The sequence below is a fragment of the Choloepus didactylus genome, chromosome 7, assembly GCF_015220235.1.
Source record: "Choloepus didactylus isolate mChoDid1 chromosome 7, mChoDid1.pri, whole genome shotgun sequence".
Lineage (NCBI taxonomy): Eukaryota > Metazoa > Chordata > Mammalia > Pilosa > Megalonychidae > Choloepus > Choloepus didactylus.
The window spans coordinates 106,166,516-106,181,689 of NC_051313.1; the positions used below are offsets into that span (position 1 = coordinate 106,166,516).

The following is a 15,174-nucleotide window of genomic DNA, read 5'->3' on the forward strand; positions in this document are numbered from 1 at the left end:
TTAGTGTGCTGTGGGCCAACTTGGTCAGTGACTGACCTCTGCACCACGGTTTCCTGGGTCCCTCTTTTAGAACTGTGGTAAGCCAAAGTGTTCCAAGAGCCCAGGACATAAAGAGAGCATCACTCTTCCCCTAGGCCCTCAACTTTATCGCAGAGGAGGGACTTACCAAAATAAACAGTGGCCAAGAAAAAAATTCTCCAAATTATAGTTATGTTCCCTAGTAGAATTTTTCTGAGGCTAGAGCCTTTCAGGCAAACGTCCATTTTTCCTCATCCTTGGGCTTTGGTTGGCTTTCTTTTTAAGAACCCCAAAGAGATGTGGGAAGGAAAAGAGATGAGCCCCTGTGGCTAGGCTGCCTGCGATCTTCTGACTACAGTCAGGTGTTCACTTGCTGGCCCCAGAGATGAGAGTCACGGAACTATTGGGACTGTCTTTATATACTATGACTGGTCCCATAGTTGGAATAAAGGACTATGAGGTGAGCATTCCTTCCTTCAGACACAGGCTGATAAGAAAGTGAATTTACTGCTAGATTGTTCTCCCATCCCTGTCTAGGAGTAGGACAAAACAAGGAGACAGCTCTTACCAAGATTTTTTTTTTCCTCACCAGTAGTATAGGATCTCTGCTCTCACCCAGCCCTGACAAATCCTAAGAACAGTAAGTGCCTAAGTGTAGGAAGGAGCAGGCATCAGAGTATAGAAGAAACCGCGGATGAGAAAAGACCCAATGTACACACATAACAAAACCAAAAAAGCCATTTTATTGAAAATTAAATTCAAACTTCAAATTAATATTACAATCATGAGAAAAATGCCAAATAATTCAATTTACAGTTGCAACATACAATACAAATAGTCCCTCTGAAATTAAGAGTAAACTCATCCACAATCATGATCTGGGCACAAAGCTGAATTTGTACAATATGTGCATGGAAAGCAAATCTCGGGCAACAGCAATTGGAAAAATAAAAATAAAAAGCTTGTATTTACACAAAATGCTACAAATATTTTTGTTCCACAGAAATGTAAGAATGGTAAAGCATATCCAAAAAAATTGAATTTTATTCAGAATACCTAAGAAATTACTGTAAGTTTGGTTTTGGCTGATATATTTTAAAGTATGGCATTAAAAAGCAAACAGTTATTTGTAAACATGAAGTAAACAAACATCTAAAAATTTCTCACACAGAAAATATTTTTAAATGCATTATCATTTTAAGAACAACAAATTCAAGGTGTGGAAGAGTTGCCTTGTATTTTGCTATTTTTATTTTCAATATTGTGGGTATACTCATTGTCTTGGCTAATGCTTTGTGTTTCCCTGTATTATTATCCTAGATTCTGGGTCAGTTCCTTTCCTCAGAATGAAGGGAACTCTTTAAGCCAGCACACACATCTCCTCCCCTCTGAATCTACTGATGGTTCCTAATGGTGTGGATTCTCTGCTCAATTTTTAAGGGCCTTGTGGGTGAGACAGTCTAAAGAGCAAACAATAGTTAATCTGTTTAGCCTCTCAGTTCCAGGCTGGATGTCATTCCACTAATTTAAAATCAAAGCTGTGATATGTGTTCTGGAACTCTGACATGGGTTAAAATTCGTGAGACAACTGAAATGGGTAAAAAATGTGGCTTCACTGGTCACTTCGTCAACTCGAGCAATGGTTGTGCTACCTAAAGAACCATGCTACTTTAACCCCAAGGAAATAGGGTGCTGAGGAGTACATGGTTCCACTGTAGGAATAAGGCTTTGCTTTGGTCTTAAAATCACAAATCATACACATGACCCAGTGCAAATTAAGGGTTTAATTAAATGAAGGGAAGGGAAAGGGAAAGCGAGGGAAAAAGGGAAACAGAAAGGGAAAGGGAAAGAGAAAGGGAGGGAAGGGAAGGGGGAAGGATGGAAGAAGGAAGGAAGAAGAAATTGATCCCCAGGCCAAAAGAAAGGGTAGAATTTAATCTAATAAATGTGAATTACACCGGGGTGGTTGGGGTGGGGAATAGAGGGAAGAAGTGCTTGAATTTTTCCAAAGGAAAAAAACTTTTAAAGTGTTTCTGGGTTGCTGCCTGCAGCCACTATAATAACATTTCAACACAAAAACATCCCTAAAATCACTTAGTATGTGTACTGTAAACTTAAAGAAGCCCATTTAACATTAAAAAAATAATGTACAAATATAGTACCTTTTTTTATTAAATAGGGTGCAGCTGGTACTGGTGGTAACATTTTTATGTCAATTAATTAAAACTGAAATGTTTAACCAGACACTGGCTTTTTTAAGTGCTGCCGAAACAAACACACATATTTTACACTTAACAAAAAAAATGGACAGTGGTATGCTTCAAGCTACCACACACAAACAATAAATAGTATCAATTACTACTCCATCTTACCTAAGTAACAGAAAAGTGGCTTATTTATCTAAGCATACTTGGTATACAACCTTTAGAAGGCAAAGTTTTTTATGTTTTATTTTCTCGTTAATTCTCTTTAGAAGGAGTCAGGATGAATTCCAAGGGAGACTCCAAGGCAAAAAGCACAGGCCCCACAAGGTCTCCTGCAATGCTTGGCAGGCCACAAAGTAGGCTTGAGAATGACCAGAAGGCATGGGGTGGGGACTGGGGCAAATCTCTGCAGAAGGAGCCCTGATCTGTCGGGGCAGAGGCAGGGATTGGCCTTTAATGGTGGTTGCCATTAAATGATCCTGGCTTGGATTAAGGACTCCTACTTGGGGATTTGCCATGTTGCTACTAGGAGGGGTCAAAGTGCATTCTACAGGACAGCTTTAGATCAAATCCATACACAGCACTAAGCACCAAACTCCACATATCCTTGTCCTCCTTTTACCCTCCATTCTGAGAAACAAGAAAGGCTGTATGTAGGTCCTCATAGGCTGTATGTTCTCTCAGATCAGCTACCTGCTGGAACCTGCCTGCTCCCATAGGACAATGACTTATTCTGCTCCTTTAAATGCAAATTCTGTGGCAAGCTGCCAACGGGGCCTTGGGTAAAGGAGATTTGGGTTCCCCTGATTTACTGTTTGGTAAGGCTGGTTGGTTAAGAATCCTTGGTGCAATTTTGTTCTCGTATCCTATGCATATCATGACTGATTCTTTAACCACATGTGTGGCTAAGCTGACTGTATCTTCACTATGAAGCCTGGCGATTTAAAGTTTTGCTTAACTCTGAAACCACAAAACATTTTTCTGCAGTTCAATGATTAACTTGTGCTTGCTTTTTTGATATGACAAGAGTCATAACTATTTGAAAGAAATTAGGAAACTGCATCATTCCAGCATTTTGTGCTGAGAAAGGGAAACATAAGTGATAAAGAGCTAGGAGTTTTTTTTAAATCCCTAATTATTGCTTTAAAAGGCAAAGCCATGTCGGAGGCAATCAAAGATCTGAAAGAACTAAACATAACATTTCCTTCATACATCAAAAAAACAAAAACCACCCACATTTAAAATATTTGGAGATGGAAGTATTTTTTAAAAATCACATTGTGCCTGGAGGAACTGAAATTGCTTAGCAATGTTTCAGATATGGCTCTAGCCCACTGAAGAAATTTGTTACATAGAAAGCACTTTTAGAGACCGAAGTCAACATATCAATACACTAAAAAATGTTTCAAGGGTCCAAATGTCATTAAATAATTATAAATATATCTTTAAAGTTATATGACCATTCACGTTAGCAAGTTACCTCAGATTTTACACATATTCATAATTTAAAAAAAAAAAGAAAACAAATAACAAACAGCCAAACGCAAACACTATCTATACCATTATGGCCATAATAAGATATTGCCATTTTCAGTTTTGCATAAAAGGAAAGAAGAAATTTTAGGGATGGGATTTCTTTTTGGTTGAATGGGAAAAGGGAAAAAAAAGGATTAAAAAGTAAAATAAAATAATCTATCCTGATCAGTATTTTTGAAGTCACTTTCTTCGAGTCAGGGAGAAGAAAAAGAAAAAGAAAAAGAAAAAAACACTGAACCAAACAGTTGAAATGAGTACCTGCGGCAAGTCTGAAAGCAAAGTTTGGAACAGTTATTCTGAATGGATCGTCCTGTAAGGGAGGTGTCCATTCTACCTCTTCCCCCTTTACGCACCGCGACTGGCTTTGTAAGCTGGTCTGCAGAGCGCACTGGTCCGTACACAGTTGCAACCATGAGGGTGTGTGGTTTCAAAGCACAGGGAGGAAGCGGCTTTGCTCTTCTTCCTCCTGAACCTGGAGTCCACCTCTCTGAATTGGCATGTGAACAGATTATTTATAAGAGATCAAACAACAACAGCAACAGAATATCTTTTCCTTGGTTTTGTAAAAATACATTTTAAATAGAAAACAATCTGAAGCCTGATTATGATTGTCTCTCTCGGGCCTTTTGCTTCTCAATATCTACCCTCTTATGGTTGCAAGATCATGACTGAGTGAGTGAAGGAAAAAACTTCTAAAAAATAGGCACTTTGTAGATAGCTAATTGATATACATATATATGCACTCTATATATATGTATATATTGATACACTTGGGGTGTGGCTCCCAGATACCGCTGGGACACTGCTGAGGAATTTCAATATGGTCTCCAGACAGATTCATCCATTCTGCCACTAGAATTCAAAACAGTTGGGGAACTGCTGTGGCTTCCATCAGCGTCAACACCATCATTCTGGTTAGGCAAATTTGGATTTAATAGCGTGCTGCCATTCGAGGTGGTGGTGCATGGCGGAAGCATTCTGGAAGGAGAGCGGTCTCCCCCCGGCACCATGGGGAACTGATAGGATCCTGACGAAGTGCCATAGTAGAGATATGGAGTGCTGCTGGTCTGGAAGGGTCCACTCTGGCTTTGGGAGGAGCCGGGGTAGGGTGGTGGCAGGTAGGTGTGGTAGTGAGTGGTGGCGGACATACCGAGGGACATGCCTGAGGTGACTGGCGGGGTGTAAGTAAAGGTGGCTGGATAGTGCATTCGTGGGTTGGAGAAGCGGCTCTCAGTGAGGGATGAAATGCTTGGGAACTGCCTGGGGTCTGAAAAAGGGCCCAGTTCTGAAGCACCTAAAAATTATAACAGAAGATGGGGGAAAAAAATCTGTAAATATCAGTTAAAATAATGATAGAATTTTTACAAGAAAAAAAGAAAACTTTAGCTCTCCCAAAAAGGAACAAGCCACAAACAGACCTTCAAATGCACCCATTGCTTTACAGTCTTATAGCATTTATCCTTAAGTTCTTCACCCCCAGAGAATCCCAAAGGGTTTTAAAAACCCACATGTGTGCTAGGTCATAAGTGTAAGCCAACCCAACACTCTAATCATAGATGTTCACTCAACAAACTTTAAAATTGAATCTTCATTGATTTTTTTTCCCCTTTTTATTTCTCATTGCACTTCAGATATTTGAAGTGAAATTTTTGCTAAGTCAGAAAAGTTTATTTTTCTCAACCCAGTATAAAGAAACCCCAATATGTCTAGTTATGTAATTGGTATTTTTGGTAGGGCCCCATCATCAATAAAGAAACCTCAAAAAGATGCCCTAACATGTGACTTTACTCCTCCTCAACCATTAAAATAATTCAAAATTTGGTTATATCCTTCATTTTAGTAACATTGAATCAAACCAGATTTCAATGTAAACTGGAACTATTTTCCTTATCTCAGGGTATATAGGCAGAGATTCTACGAAGGGTCATAAACTAAATTATGTGGGTTTCGAAGGTGAGGGGAAAAAGGACTCAGTACTTTAGGAACCATTTCATTTCAAGTCTAACTGGGAGATGAATAACCTGATTTGGGCCAGGTGCAGACAGTAACTTTTTTTAAAAGGCTAACTGCCCACAGAAGGACATAAGGGGATGGAACCTTACCGCCCAACTAACAGGCCCCTGTAACACATCCTACAGAATTAGCTTCAAGTTAATTTGAACCAGTAACCTAGAAGTAAAGATGGTTTTCCTCTAAAACTAAAGTCCTTTTAACTTCTAAAGCTAACAGGAGGCCTCCTGAATATTTTTTGGTGTCTAATGTAATGAAACCGCATTACAAACCATTTCACTTGGAAATTAGTTTTTTGAAATGCCTAAAAACTTACAGCTGTGATCTTTAAAAATTGGGTTAATTATGATTTTTTAGAATTGATAGAATTGTGACAAGTCCTTTTGCATTATCCACGTTCTTGTTAAAATTTTGATTGCTTCTAAAATCTTCCAAATCCTTGTATCTCATATACTTGCTTTTCCTAGAACATTTAGCTATAAGGGAAAGCACTTGGTAAAATTTAAAGGCCTTAGTGAAGAGATACTTCTTCAGCCCCATTTTTATTCAACTTTTGTTCTTGGGTACTACTATATTTCTAATTAAAGGAATTATCCTAATACTTTTCTTTGCTAGTTTTTGTTAAAATGCACACTGCTTGTGATATTCTTAAAATGCTAGGGGTAAGTGCCATGATGTACATCTGTAATAAAATGTGACTATTTAAAAGCAATAGATAGTTAACAAAACTTTTGCTCACAAATCAGACAGTACCAATCAGATAGCCCAGCCCAGCCCAGCCCTGCCCAGCCCAGCAATTGTGAAAAGTCTCACCTGCCTGGCTCTTCTTACTGAGAGTGGAAGGCCAGAGGCAGAAGTCAGAGGTGGCAGTGTCATCATCTGTAAAATGAGGGGGATGAGCTCTAAGTTCCCTTCCAGCTCTAATGTTCTATGACCCTGAATTCCAAGATAGGTGGAGAAGCAAAAGCCTTAGGGGAGGGGTAGACAGAAAGGTTCCCATCCCTCAGCACTTCCCCCAAATTCACAGGCCCATTAGCAGAGGATAAAAAGCTGATGAGCAGCTTCTAATACCAGAAGCAAACTTTCAAGATGACAAACCAAAACTAACACAGTTCAGACAGTTACTCTTTGCTTTTTACAAATTCTTCCATCCTCAACTGCCTCTACCTAAACCACCAGCAGCAACCCCAAATACAAAATTATGATAAGCTTAAGTTTAAAAATGTAGGAATAGGGATTATAACAGAATCAGAAGTGGGAGTAGATGAGAGTTAATGTCTGCCCTGCCTCATGCTTACGCTCTGCCTTATACAATGCAGACACCAGCGAGCCTTTTCATTGCAGAGCATCTAGGTGAACTTGAGTTGGCAGAGCTAATAGTTATAGGCAGGCTACTTCTGTGTACATTAAGTTCAATGCTCTGATCTTATGAAAGAAACCAGAATACATGAGCAATTTTAAAAGGATTCACACTTAAAACGTCACTATTAGCTCCCCAACAAAGCACAGAGTTCACAAAGGCATGCTAATGTAAAAAAATGCTTCTCGTGCATTTGTGCTTAAAATACACTGTAGTAATAATTAAAATTCCATGTGGTTTCATTTATTTTGATGCAGAAGCCTCATTAAAACCCTTTATGTGGGGCCCTGCCTGTTAACTCTAATACGGTTTTGAATTTATCACTACCCTCAACAACTTCTCTATTTTACCTGATACATTTTGCTGATGTTTTTATTACCCATCACATGCCTGGATCACTGTATCTTTTGGGTTTATAGATGTTAGCTAATGCAAATTGACATTCATTTTTCAATAAATGAGCTCTGGTGTGGTTTATAGAAAACAATGCAACAAATTTCCGCTAGGTTACAGTATTTTGACCAATCACTCCTAGTCATTTGAGACTGTAATGTCTTGGGAATTAACCCCTTCTGGGCAAAGAGACTTAATGTGGACTTTAAAGGGATTATAGGGTAATTTTATAACTTACAAACAATACAATTTTCTTAGTCATTTTAAAGTTACCATGTTTCTGAAACATACTACAATGTTTGCTTGAAGAAATATTAACAACTTGCTGTAATATAACACGAGACCCTCTACCTAATAATCTATGAAGGGGAGGTTGTAGGAATCCTTAGCTTGCAAAGGAGGACAGAACCCCTTTCCTAGCCTTCAATGTATAATAATTGTTGCAGAAACAAATAACATAATTAAATTTTCTTTAATTGGATAGTGTTCTGTCTATACTTCTAATCTTTGTTTTGTACATGCACTCAGGTGTTCATTTTACACCCCCTTCTTGGGTTATTCTGACGTTGTGCCCTCAACTATCCACACCTTGTGTCACTAACCACATTATATCCACAAACAAACCAAAAAAATAGAACTGGCTATTACATCAACTAAAGTAAATAAAATGTAAATTTTACTTATTAATATAATCCACAAGATGGAAGACTTGAGAGTTCTAAAAGTACTATTACCCCAATCAAATTTTATAAATATAAAGTCAAAGCTCGGCAACCATCCCAGGGATGTCCCTCGGAGCTCACCAGAGCCGTTTAAAACTCCAGACCTTGACTCTGGGACCCACAGATTAAATAAAGCCATAGGTGGTTTGGGAACTTTTTTTAAAATGGCAAGGACCAACCCTCACAAATCTATTCTTTTCATTGTTATCCTTGTATCCATTTCACGTACAAAATACATTAAGCCTTGCTGAGCCGTGGAAGTCGCTCAGAAGTTGATGGTGCTCCAGTCAACGCTCCATCATCTAGCTCTGAGAGCCTGAGTGTGGCGAGTGCCTACAGTCAGGGCCATGTGGTACACCACCAGGAGTACTTGAAACCCAACCTGGTTTTACTCAACTTGGGGGCAAAGGGTACATCATACAGGAACCATGAATATAATATGGAATAGAACACAACACAGGCAAACCTTTGGACAAACAGATAAACAATGACTTAGACAAAATGTGCACTTGTGAAGCTTTAGGCTATGCCCCCAGATCCCTTTAGGTACCCATTTACTTTCCTCTGTCCAAACCCCTAACTTACTGCTTAAATAATTTTAAAACCCCTGTTTGGCAAATAGGGAAGCTGAGATCCAGAGAAGGGAAGGCTTTTATTCAGTATAACATAATCACATCGCTCAAGAGAGGCACAGCCACGACTGGACAGACATTTTCGACTTCTGACAAAAGATATGCAATCCTAGCCTTAGGAATTTGGTTGATGTGAGCAAAGATAAATATATAGATATTGATATTATATCAACATAGACATATCTGCTATTTTGGAAGGCTATTTGCCCAAATGAAAAATACTGAAGTAGACTCTTACACAGTGTTGCCCCAATGAGAGTTACGGTCTTTGGGACACTAGTAAGTCCTTTATGTCTTGTTGTTGATCCAATCTGCGAAATAATGGGTAATTAGTTCAGGGCATACTGTGAATGAAGCCAAAGTCAAAAGTTTCATCTCTTTAGGACCTGCTGGCTTCCTGCAGATGTGTGTCATGCCAAAGCTGCTGTGTGCACCCCAGGGAACAGGCAGACAGCTTGCAAACCAATGCAGCTGCCATAAAGAGAGCTGCAAGAACCTTTGCTCATTAAAACCGCAGCAGCAGCAGCAGCAGTTTTTCACAATTGAATATACATGGGGAAGAATATATTAATAAAATGCCCATGTAGTGCAAATAAAAATAAAGTCAATGTTAAAAGTAAAAACATCTTTCCCTCCTCCCTGAGGGTCTATGTGGAGAAAGAAAATAGTCTCTCTCTACCCAATCAGGAATTTGGCAAGTGAAAACCGGTGCAAAAGAGTGAATCCAAGGTAAGGAAGAATAAAAGAGAACCTGTGATCTCCTTCCATGTCCTGAAATACCCCCTTAGCATCTTTTGCAAACTGCTTTCTAATTCTGGTTATCTTGGGTCATGTGTGACTCCCAATCAACTAGTGAGCTGTTGACGGCAGAGATCTGTCTAATAGTTGTTTGTCTCCCCTTCAGTGCCTAATAACACTAAAACTTGACATTTGTAGGGCTTTACCAAGCAGTTTGATGTACATTTTCTCATTTAGTAAGCCCCAATAAATAATGGTTGACTGAAAATGGGCAAGGAGATCCTCAGAATGAAAAGAAATGGGAGTTTAAGAACAGACTGGGTACTTGCCACTTAGGGCTGTCACCTGGAAAACATTTTACCAGCATAGCTTCCCCTCTAAATAATGAAATTGACACATCCCAGCTGAAGAGGCAGGGAGGAGAAGAAAAAAGACTAAATCTATGTTGGCATACTCAGAGTCCTCTGCCCTATGTTTTTAAAGCAAGGGCATAAATGTACAGAATGAAAGCCATCATACTTCTCTGCAATGAGGTGTGAACTTCAAAGCTTCATTGGGGCCTTTTAAATGGTAGCAGTTATTGCTTCAACAAATCCCAAATAAAACCCAAGTACTTTTTATTAACCCCCTCATGGCATTCTTTTGGAATATATAACATGCAAGATCTACACAGAACTGCTCTCCTCTGGTAATTAACAATCTTCTTCCCCTTTCACAAAATTTTGGCTGCCCATTCCCAGCTGCTCTATAAGTTCCTATTTCACTCCTGTTCCAACAGCATTTATTTTTCATATCACTCTTTGGGGATTTTAGTCACTGCTTTATTTAATTATTAGCCATTTCTGTACTCTATTTCCTCCAACTATAGAGTAAGCTTTGGATGGTAAGGGTCATGATTTATTTCCTTCTCAAATCCTCCTCAGAACCTAATACACAGTACCCATCAGCTTAGAATGAAAAAAAAAAAATGTAAGTAAATGAATGGATGGAAAAATAAGCTATTAAATGAGTCTAAGGATGAGGAAATCTATATAACAGCTAATGCATTTTTGACACACTAAAAAAACAAAACAGATATAAAAAGCAGCAAATCTTAAATGTAATTCAAAAAACATTCCACACCTATAAACCTTGTAAAACTATCTTCAAAGAGTGTACAAAGCTCTTCCTGAGCATCATTACATCACTTGACCTCACACTGCAGACAGTGACCTGCAAACAGCAGTTGCCACTAGTAGATGGGTGCCTCTGATTTGCAGCCAGTGTTACTCCCACTTCGTTCCCAGCACCTGTCCTGCCTCTGAACCACTATCTGTGTAGATCAACATTAGAGAGCCTTGAGGAGAAGAAACAAAGAAAGAAGATCAGGCCATAAATGCATGGCCTCAGGAAGGTTAGCGCATTTGTCTTCCCTCATGATTCTGGGTTAACCATTGCCACTAAGGTCATGATATTTATTTGGAGTGACTAGTAAAGTTAACACAGGGTAAAACTCACAGCCTATCTTAATTTCTAGAACCATATGTAGGACCAGTAGGCCAGAGTCATCAAGGACCACAGATGACCTTCAGAGATGAAGAAATGGAAGACTGGGAGAATGGAGGATCTGAGTGACAATATGAGATTAAAATTTGGTTCTCCTGTCCCAGTCCAGCGTTCTGCTGCCCTGATAAAGCATTCCAGTGGGAAAATGTAGAGGATATGCCTTGACTTCCCTTAGATCTGCATTCTAAGAAAACACACAGGAAAGGGGAAATGCTTCCTTTTGCATACCACCTTTTTGAGCCACACGTGTGAGTACCTTAAAACCAGAGTGTATCACCCTCTACCCAAGCACAGGTCAGCGACAATTTCACAAAGCATGACTGAGCAACACTGCAACGAAGCAGTGAAAAATAAGGAGGAGGCTGTTGACATATTCAGAGTCCTTTGCCCTAACTTCCAACTTCATTTCCCACTACTCCCATTGTGACGCCTCCTCCTCACGGGATGACATATACTCAAAACCCTCACTGGGGCTTTGCTCACGTCTCCACAGTGCTGACGCTGCCCTTCTTCTCTCTGTGACACCCAGGTAAGCACAGCTCTTACTGCTCACCACAACACAGGGACTTCCCAGGTGTGTGGATCCTTATCACAATCTTTTCTTTACCATACATGCCTCAGATACTCGTTCATAAAAATTTTACCACTCCATGCATTTTAAAGTGTTATAATTGGTTTTAGATAAGTATTTTCATTGTCCAACTAAAGGGAAAGGAAATTAAGAATACAAATCTCATATCCTTCTTTTAGATACTACACAAGACACAGTATGGTGCTGAGGAAAGACTAGGCGCTTATTAAAAATTTGTTTAACAATGAATTGTTAGCATAGTGTCAAGTAGGCAATATGACAGAAGCAGAAATATTATGTAAACATTATCTGAAAGTCAATTTTAGAGTCTTTGTAGAGTATTACTTTGCATTTTCCACACTGAGGTTTTCAGAAATTTTATATAAATTTTCTTAATCTCTTTGAATCCCTTCACATTAAAATGATCAGTTATCTGTAATTAAATTAGTTTCTCTTTTAATTTTATTAGATAATAATTGGGAAAATATACCAGATAGGGAGGAAGTGCAATGGCTCATGCTGAAAAAACAATATATGGAGAATAAATCAGCAAAATGCGAATTTTGAATCAATTTTTTTAAAGATAATGGGAGGTCCAACTAGCAAACTCCATAGTTTTGCAAAAGAGAGGAAAAGTGCCTCAACTATCCAGTATAAATATTTATTTTCCGTGTTGTAATGAATTGTACTTTTCCACTGCATGCTCACAAATTCTGAAAGACCAGCTGATCTTACAGCTAAGAAAGTATGCTATGCTGAAGGAAAGAGAGGGGAAAAAACCTGGCAAATTTCAGAAACGCCAACCATTCTTTAAACCCACCGAAATTTTGAGGATATTGTCAGAATAATATATTTCTTTTTTGTGAAGGGAAAGGAGGTAGGAGATGTGTGTGTGTGTCTGTGTGTGTCTGTGTGTGTGTGTGTATAAAGGAAGGGAGAGTAAGAGAGAAAGAAGGAGCCCAAGGGGGTGAGGTGGGAGGGAAAGGGGATGGAAAAAAAAAGAGAGAGATCTTGCTAGGCCTTGATTAAGAACTTTTTAAAGGCTAGGAAGGGTGGATAGTCTTTGAAACCAGATCTGCCGCAGGAAGGAGGCCAGCACCCAGGACACCGTGTCTTTCAGAAGGGACCACCCACGGTGCCGTGGCAGTCATATGACTGCTCTGTCACATCCTGAAGCCATTTCCAGCCCATGCACACGTCTGTGCTCCCATTTAGAGAGGATGGGATATATTGGGAACACACATATGGAAACACTTTCAGAGAATCAGTTTCCATGAAATTCATAATGAGCCAAGCGGCTTCAGATGTGGTTGCGTTCCTCCGATTAGCCAGGAAAAAAGGAGGAAAAACGGGACAAATCCACCCTTTCAGACCTTATTTCAGTTTCAGAAAAATTAAAAACCACTAATGACTTATGGCTACCAAAACATGGAGCCACAATTAAGAAAGTAGGAACTAGGAAACGAGGGAAAGAGGTTTAAAAGCCATAGTGTTCCCCTCCTAAAAGTAACAGCTTCAGGATCAGTAATCGTATCATAAATAAGGAGGAGGTGTTCCTGGGATGGCATCTGCCTGGAGTGGCATAATTAACTTTCTGACATCCTGACAGCATGTAGTGTGCGCGTACAGAGGAGGGGAGGGCAGCAGAGACAGAGACCAGAGGACCAACTCTGATTCAACAGCATATGTGGTCAATTAAGATTATTTTAAAAATTGCAACTAAATGATAAATTGTTCCTAAGTAAATCTTTCAAAAAAGCCCGAATCCAGAGGGGACTGCCTGGTATTTTCCTGTGTCCTGTGCTAGTAGTAACTTGGACTACATTAAAGCAGAAATTAATGAACTGGTTCAGATGTTATAAAGTGGACACCAATGCTTAGGTGATGAGAAGGCAATACAAGACGGGGACAAATGGAGGGATGATTTTAAAGAGGGAATTTAACTGTTTTAGTAATATACAACATTATGTGATATTAAAACGAAGACAGGCACGTTATAGAGTAGGAAGCAAAATTCACATGAACATTAAGATAAAACAAGAGACTTGCAAATATTTCTCCTTGTGGGGTTGGGGTTGTTTTGGGTTATGCCAACAGACTGGAGAGAACAGGAGCAGCGAAGGAGCCCCTGAGTTTCCTCTGCCCTTTGGGGTACTGCAGTGGAAAATTTTGAGTAGCATTTCTTTCAAGCTTGGTAGCAAGCCTAAACCCACTGTGCAGGAATGCTCTGACTTGAAGTTGCTTGATGACGGGCTGGGAACTAGCACTGACTGTTGTTTAACAGACCAGTCTTTGCTTTTTCCCAACCATATGAATCCTATAAGTGATTTAATACCCACAGTATCCTGTGGTGTTAGCAAAGATTTACTAAGGAAAGAGTGGCTAAACAAATGACTGAGATTCAATGGCTCAGATCTGCATGGCATCTTTACTCTATCGAAGCACTTCTACTTATATTCTGTCATCAGATCCTCAGAACAGCTGTGTGAGGCCAACAATGTCACTGACCCTGCTTTACAGATGATGAACCTAAGCCCAAAGAGGCTGATTTCCTCAATGTGACAGACCAGTAAATGGTGGCCTGGGACCTGGCCCCAGACCTGCAGGCTCTGCTGCTACAGTCTCCTCCAAGGTATAGGGATTCTGTGTCATTTTTAGGCGAATCCCAACAGATTGGTCACGGCTACTTGGAGGGCAACTATGAAAAGGATTTTGATCAATTATCAATGACAGCCCTAGGGATGGAGATGGGGATGGGATGTGGAATGGGGAGGCTGATGTGTGCCCCTTATTTGCCATGCTTGACCAGCCCTGGAATTTTGATATTGTCTTTACTACTGATGTTTTATATTCCTTAGGTTATCTCACCGGATAAGACTCTTAGAAGTGGGAATCGACAAAAGTACCCAGTGAATAGCAAATATCTCAGTCCCAAAATGACTGTCCTTACTGGTACACGTGAACTATTAGGGCCAGAGAAGAAGGAAACTGAAAAGGCTGGGTCCAAGCTAGAAAAGACATAAGTAGAGAAGAAGGGTCATGAAATTCCTGATTAACTTCACACAGCCAGCTCTAGGTCCAACCAAACTCTTCTGAAAAAAAAAAAAAAACATGCCTGAGAAGATAGATTCCTGTTGCCGTACAAGATCTATGAAAGTGAACAATCTTCAGAGACACAATCCACCATCCCTTGAATGCACACACTGTATCTTCAGATAGAACTTCAATTCCTGGCTTCTTTAAGCAGGACTCGATCTGCAACTCTAAATCTAAAACCAGTCTAGTTGCAGACTATCCCTATAACCTAGTCTAGCACTGATCCAGAAGAGAGCCCCAGGAAAAGGAAAAGTTGGCTCCAGGGGGCAGCTGCCCCTGAGGCAGTATCACTCAAAAATCTGGCAAGGCTGGGTCACATATATTTTCCCCAAATACAATCCCCAAGATA

General features: G+C 39.7%; 1 protein-coding gene across 7 annotated transcripts in view; it reads right to left on the reverse strand.

The window, feature by feature from the left end:
* RUNX2 (RUNX family transcription factor 2) overlaps positions 1 to 15,174 on the reverse strand; it is a 230,296-nt gene that overhangs the window by 14,452 nt on the left and 200,670 nt on the right. For 3 of the 7 annotated variants that reach the window (XM_037843140.1, XM_037843136.1, XM_037843133.1), the window contains 2 exons: positions 6,582 to 6,647; positions 741 to 5,052 (listed from right to left, as the gene is read on the reverse strand). The exons of 1 other annotated variant lie outside the window; for it this stretch is intronic. In XM_037843140.1, coding sequence (XP_037699068.1) covers positions 4,574 to 5,052; positions 6,582 to 6,647 — 545 coding nt within the window. In that variant the 3' untranslated portion in view covers positions 741 to 4,573. Of the gene's footprint in view, positions 1 to 740; positions 5,053 to 6,581; positions 6,648 to 15,174 lie in introns of those variants that run through there. 3 more of the 7 variants (XM_037843141.1, XM_037843137.1, XM_037843134.1) reach the window with 1 other exon arrangement.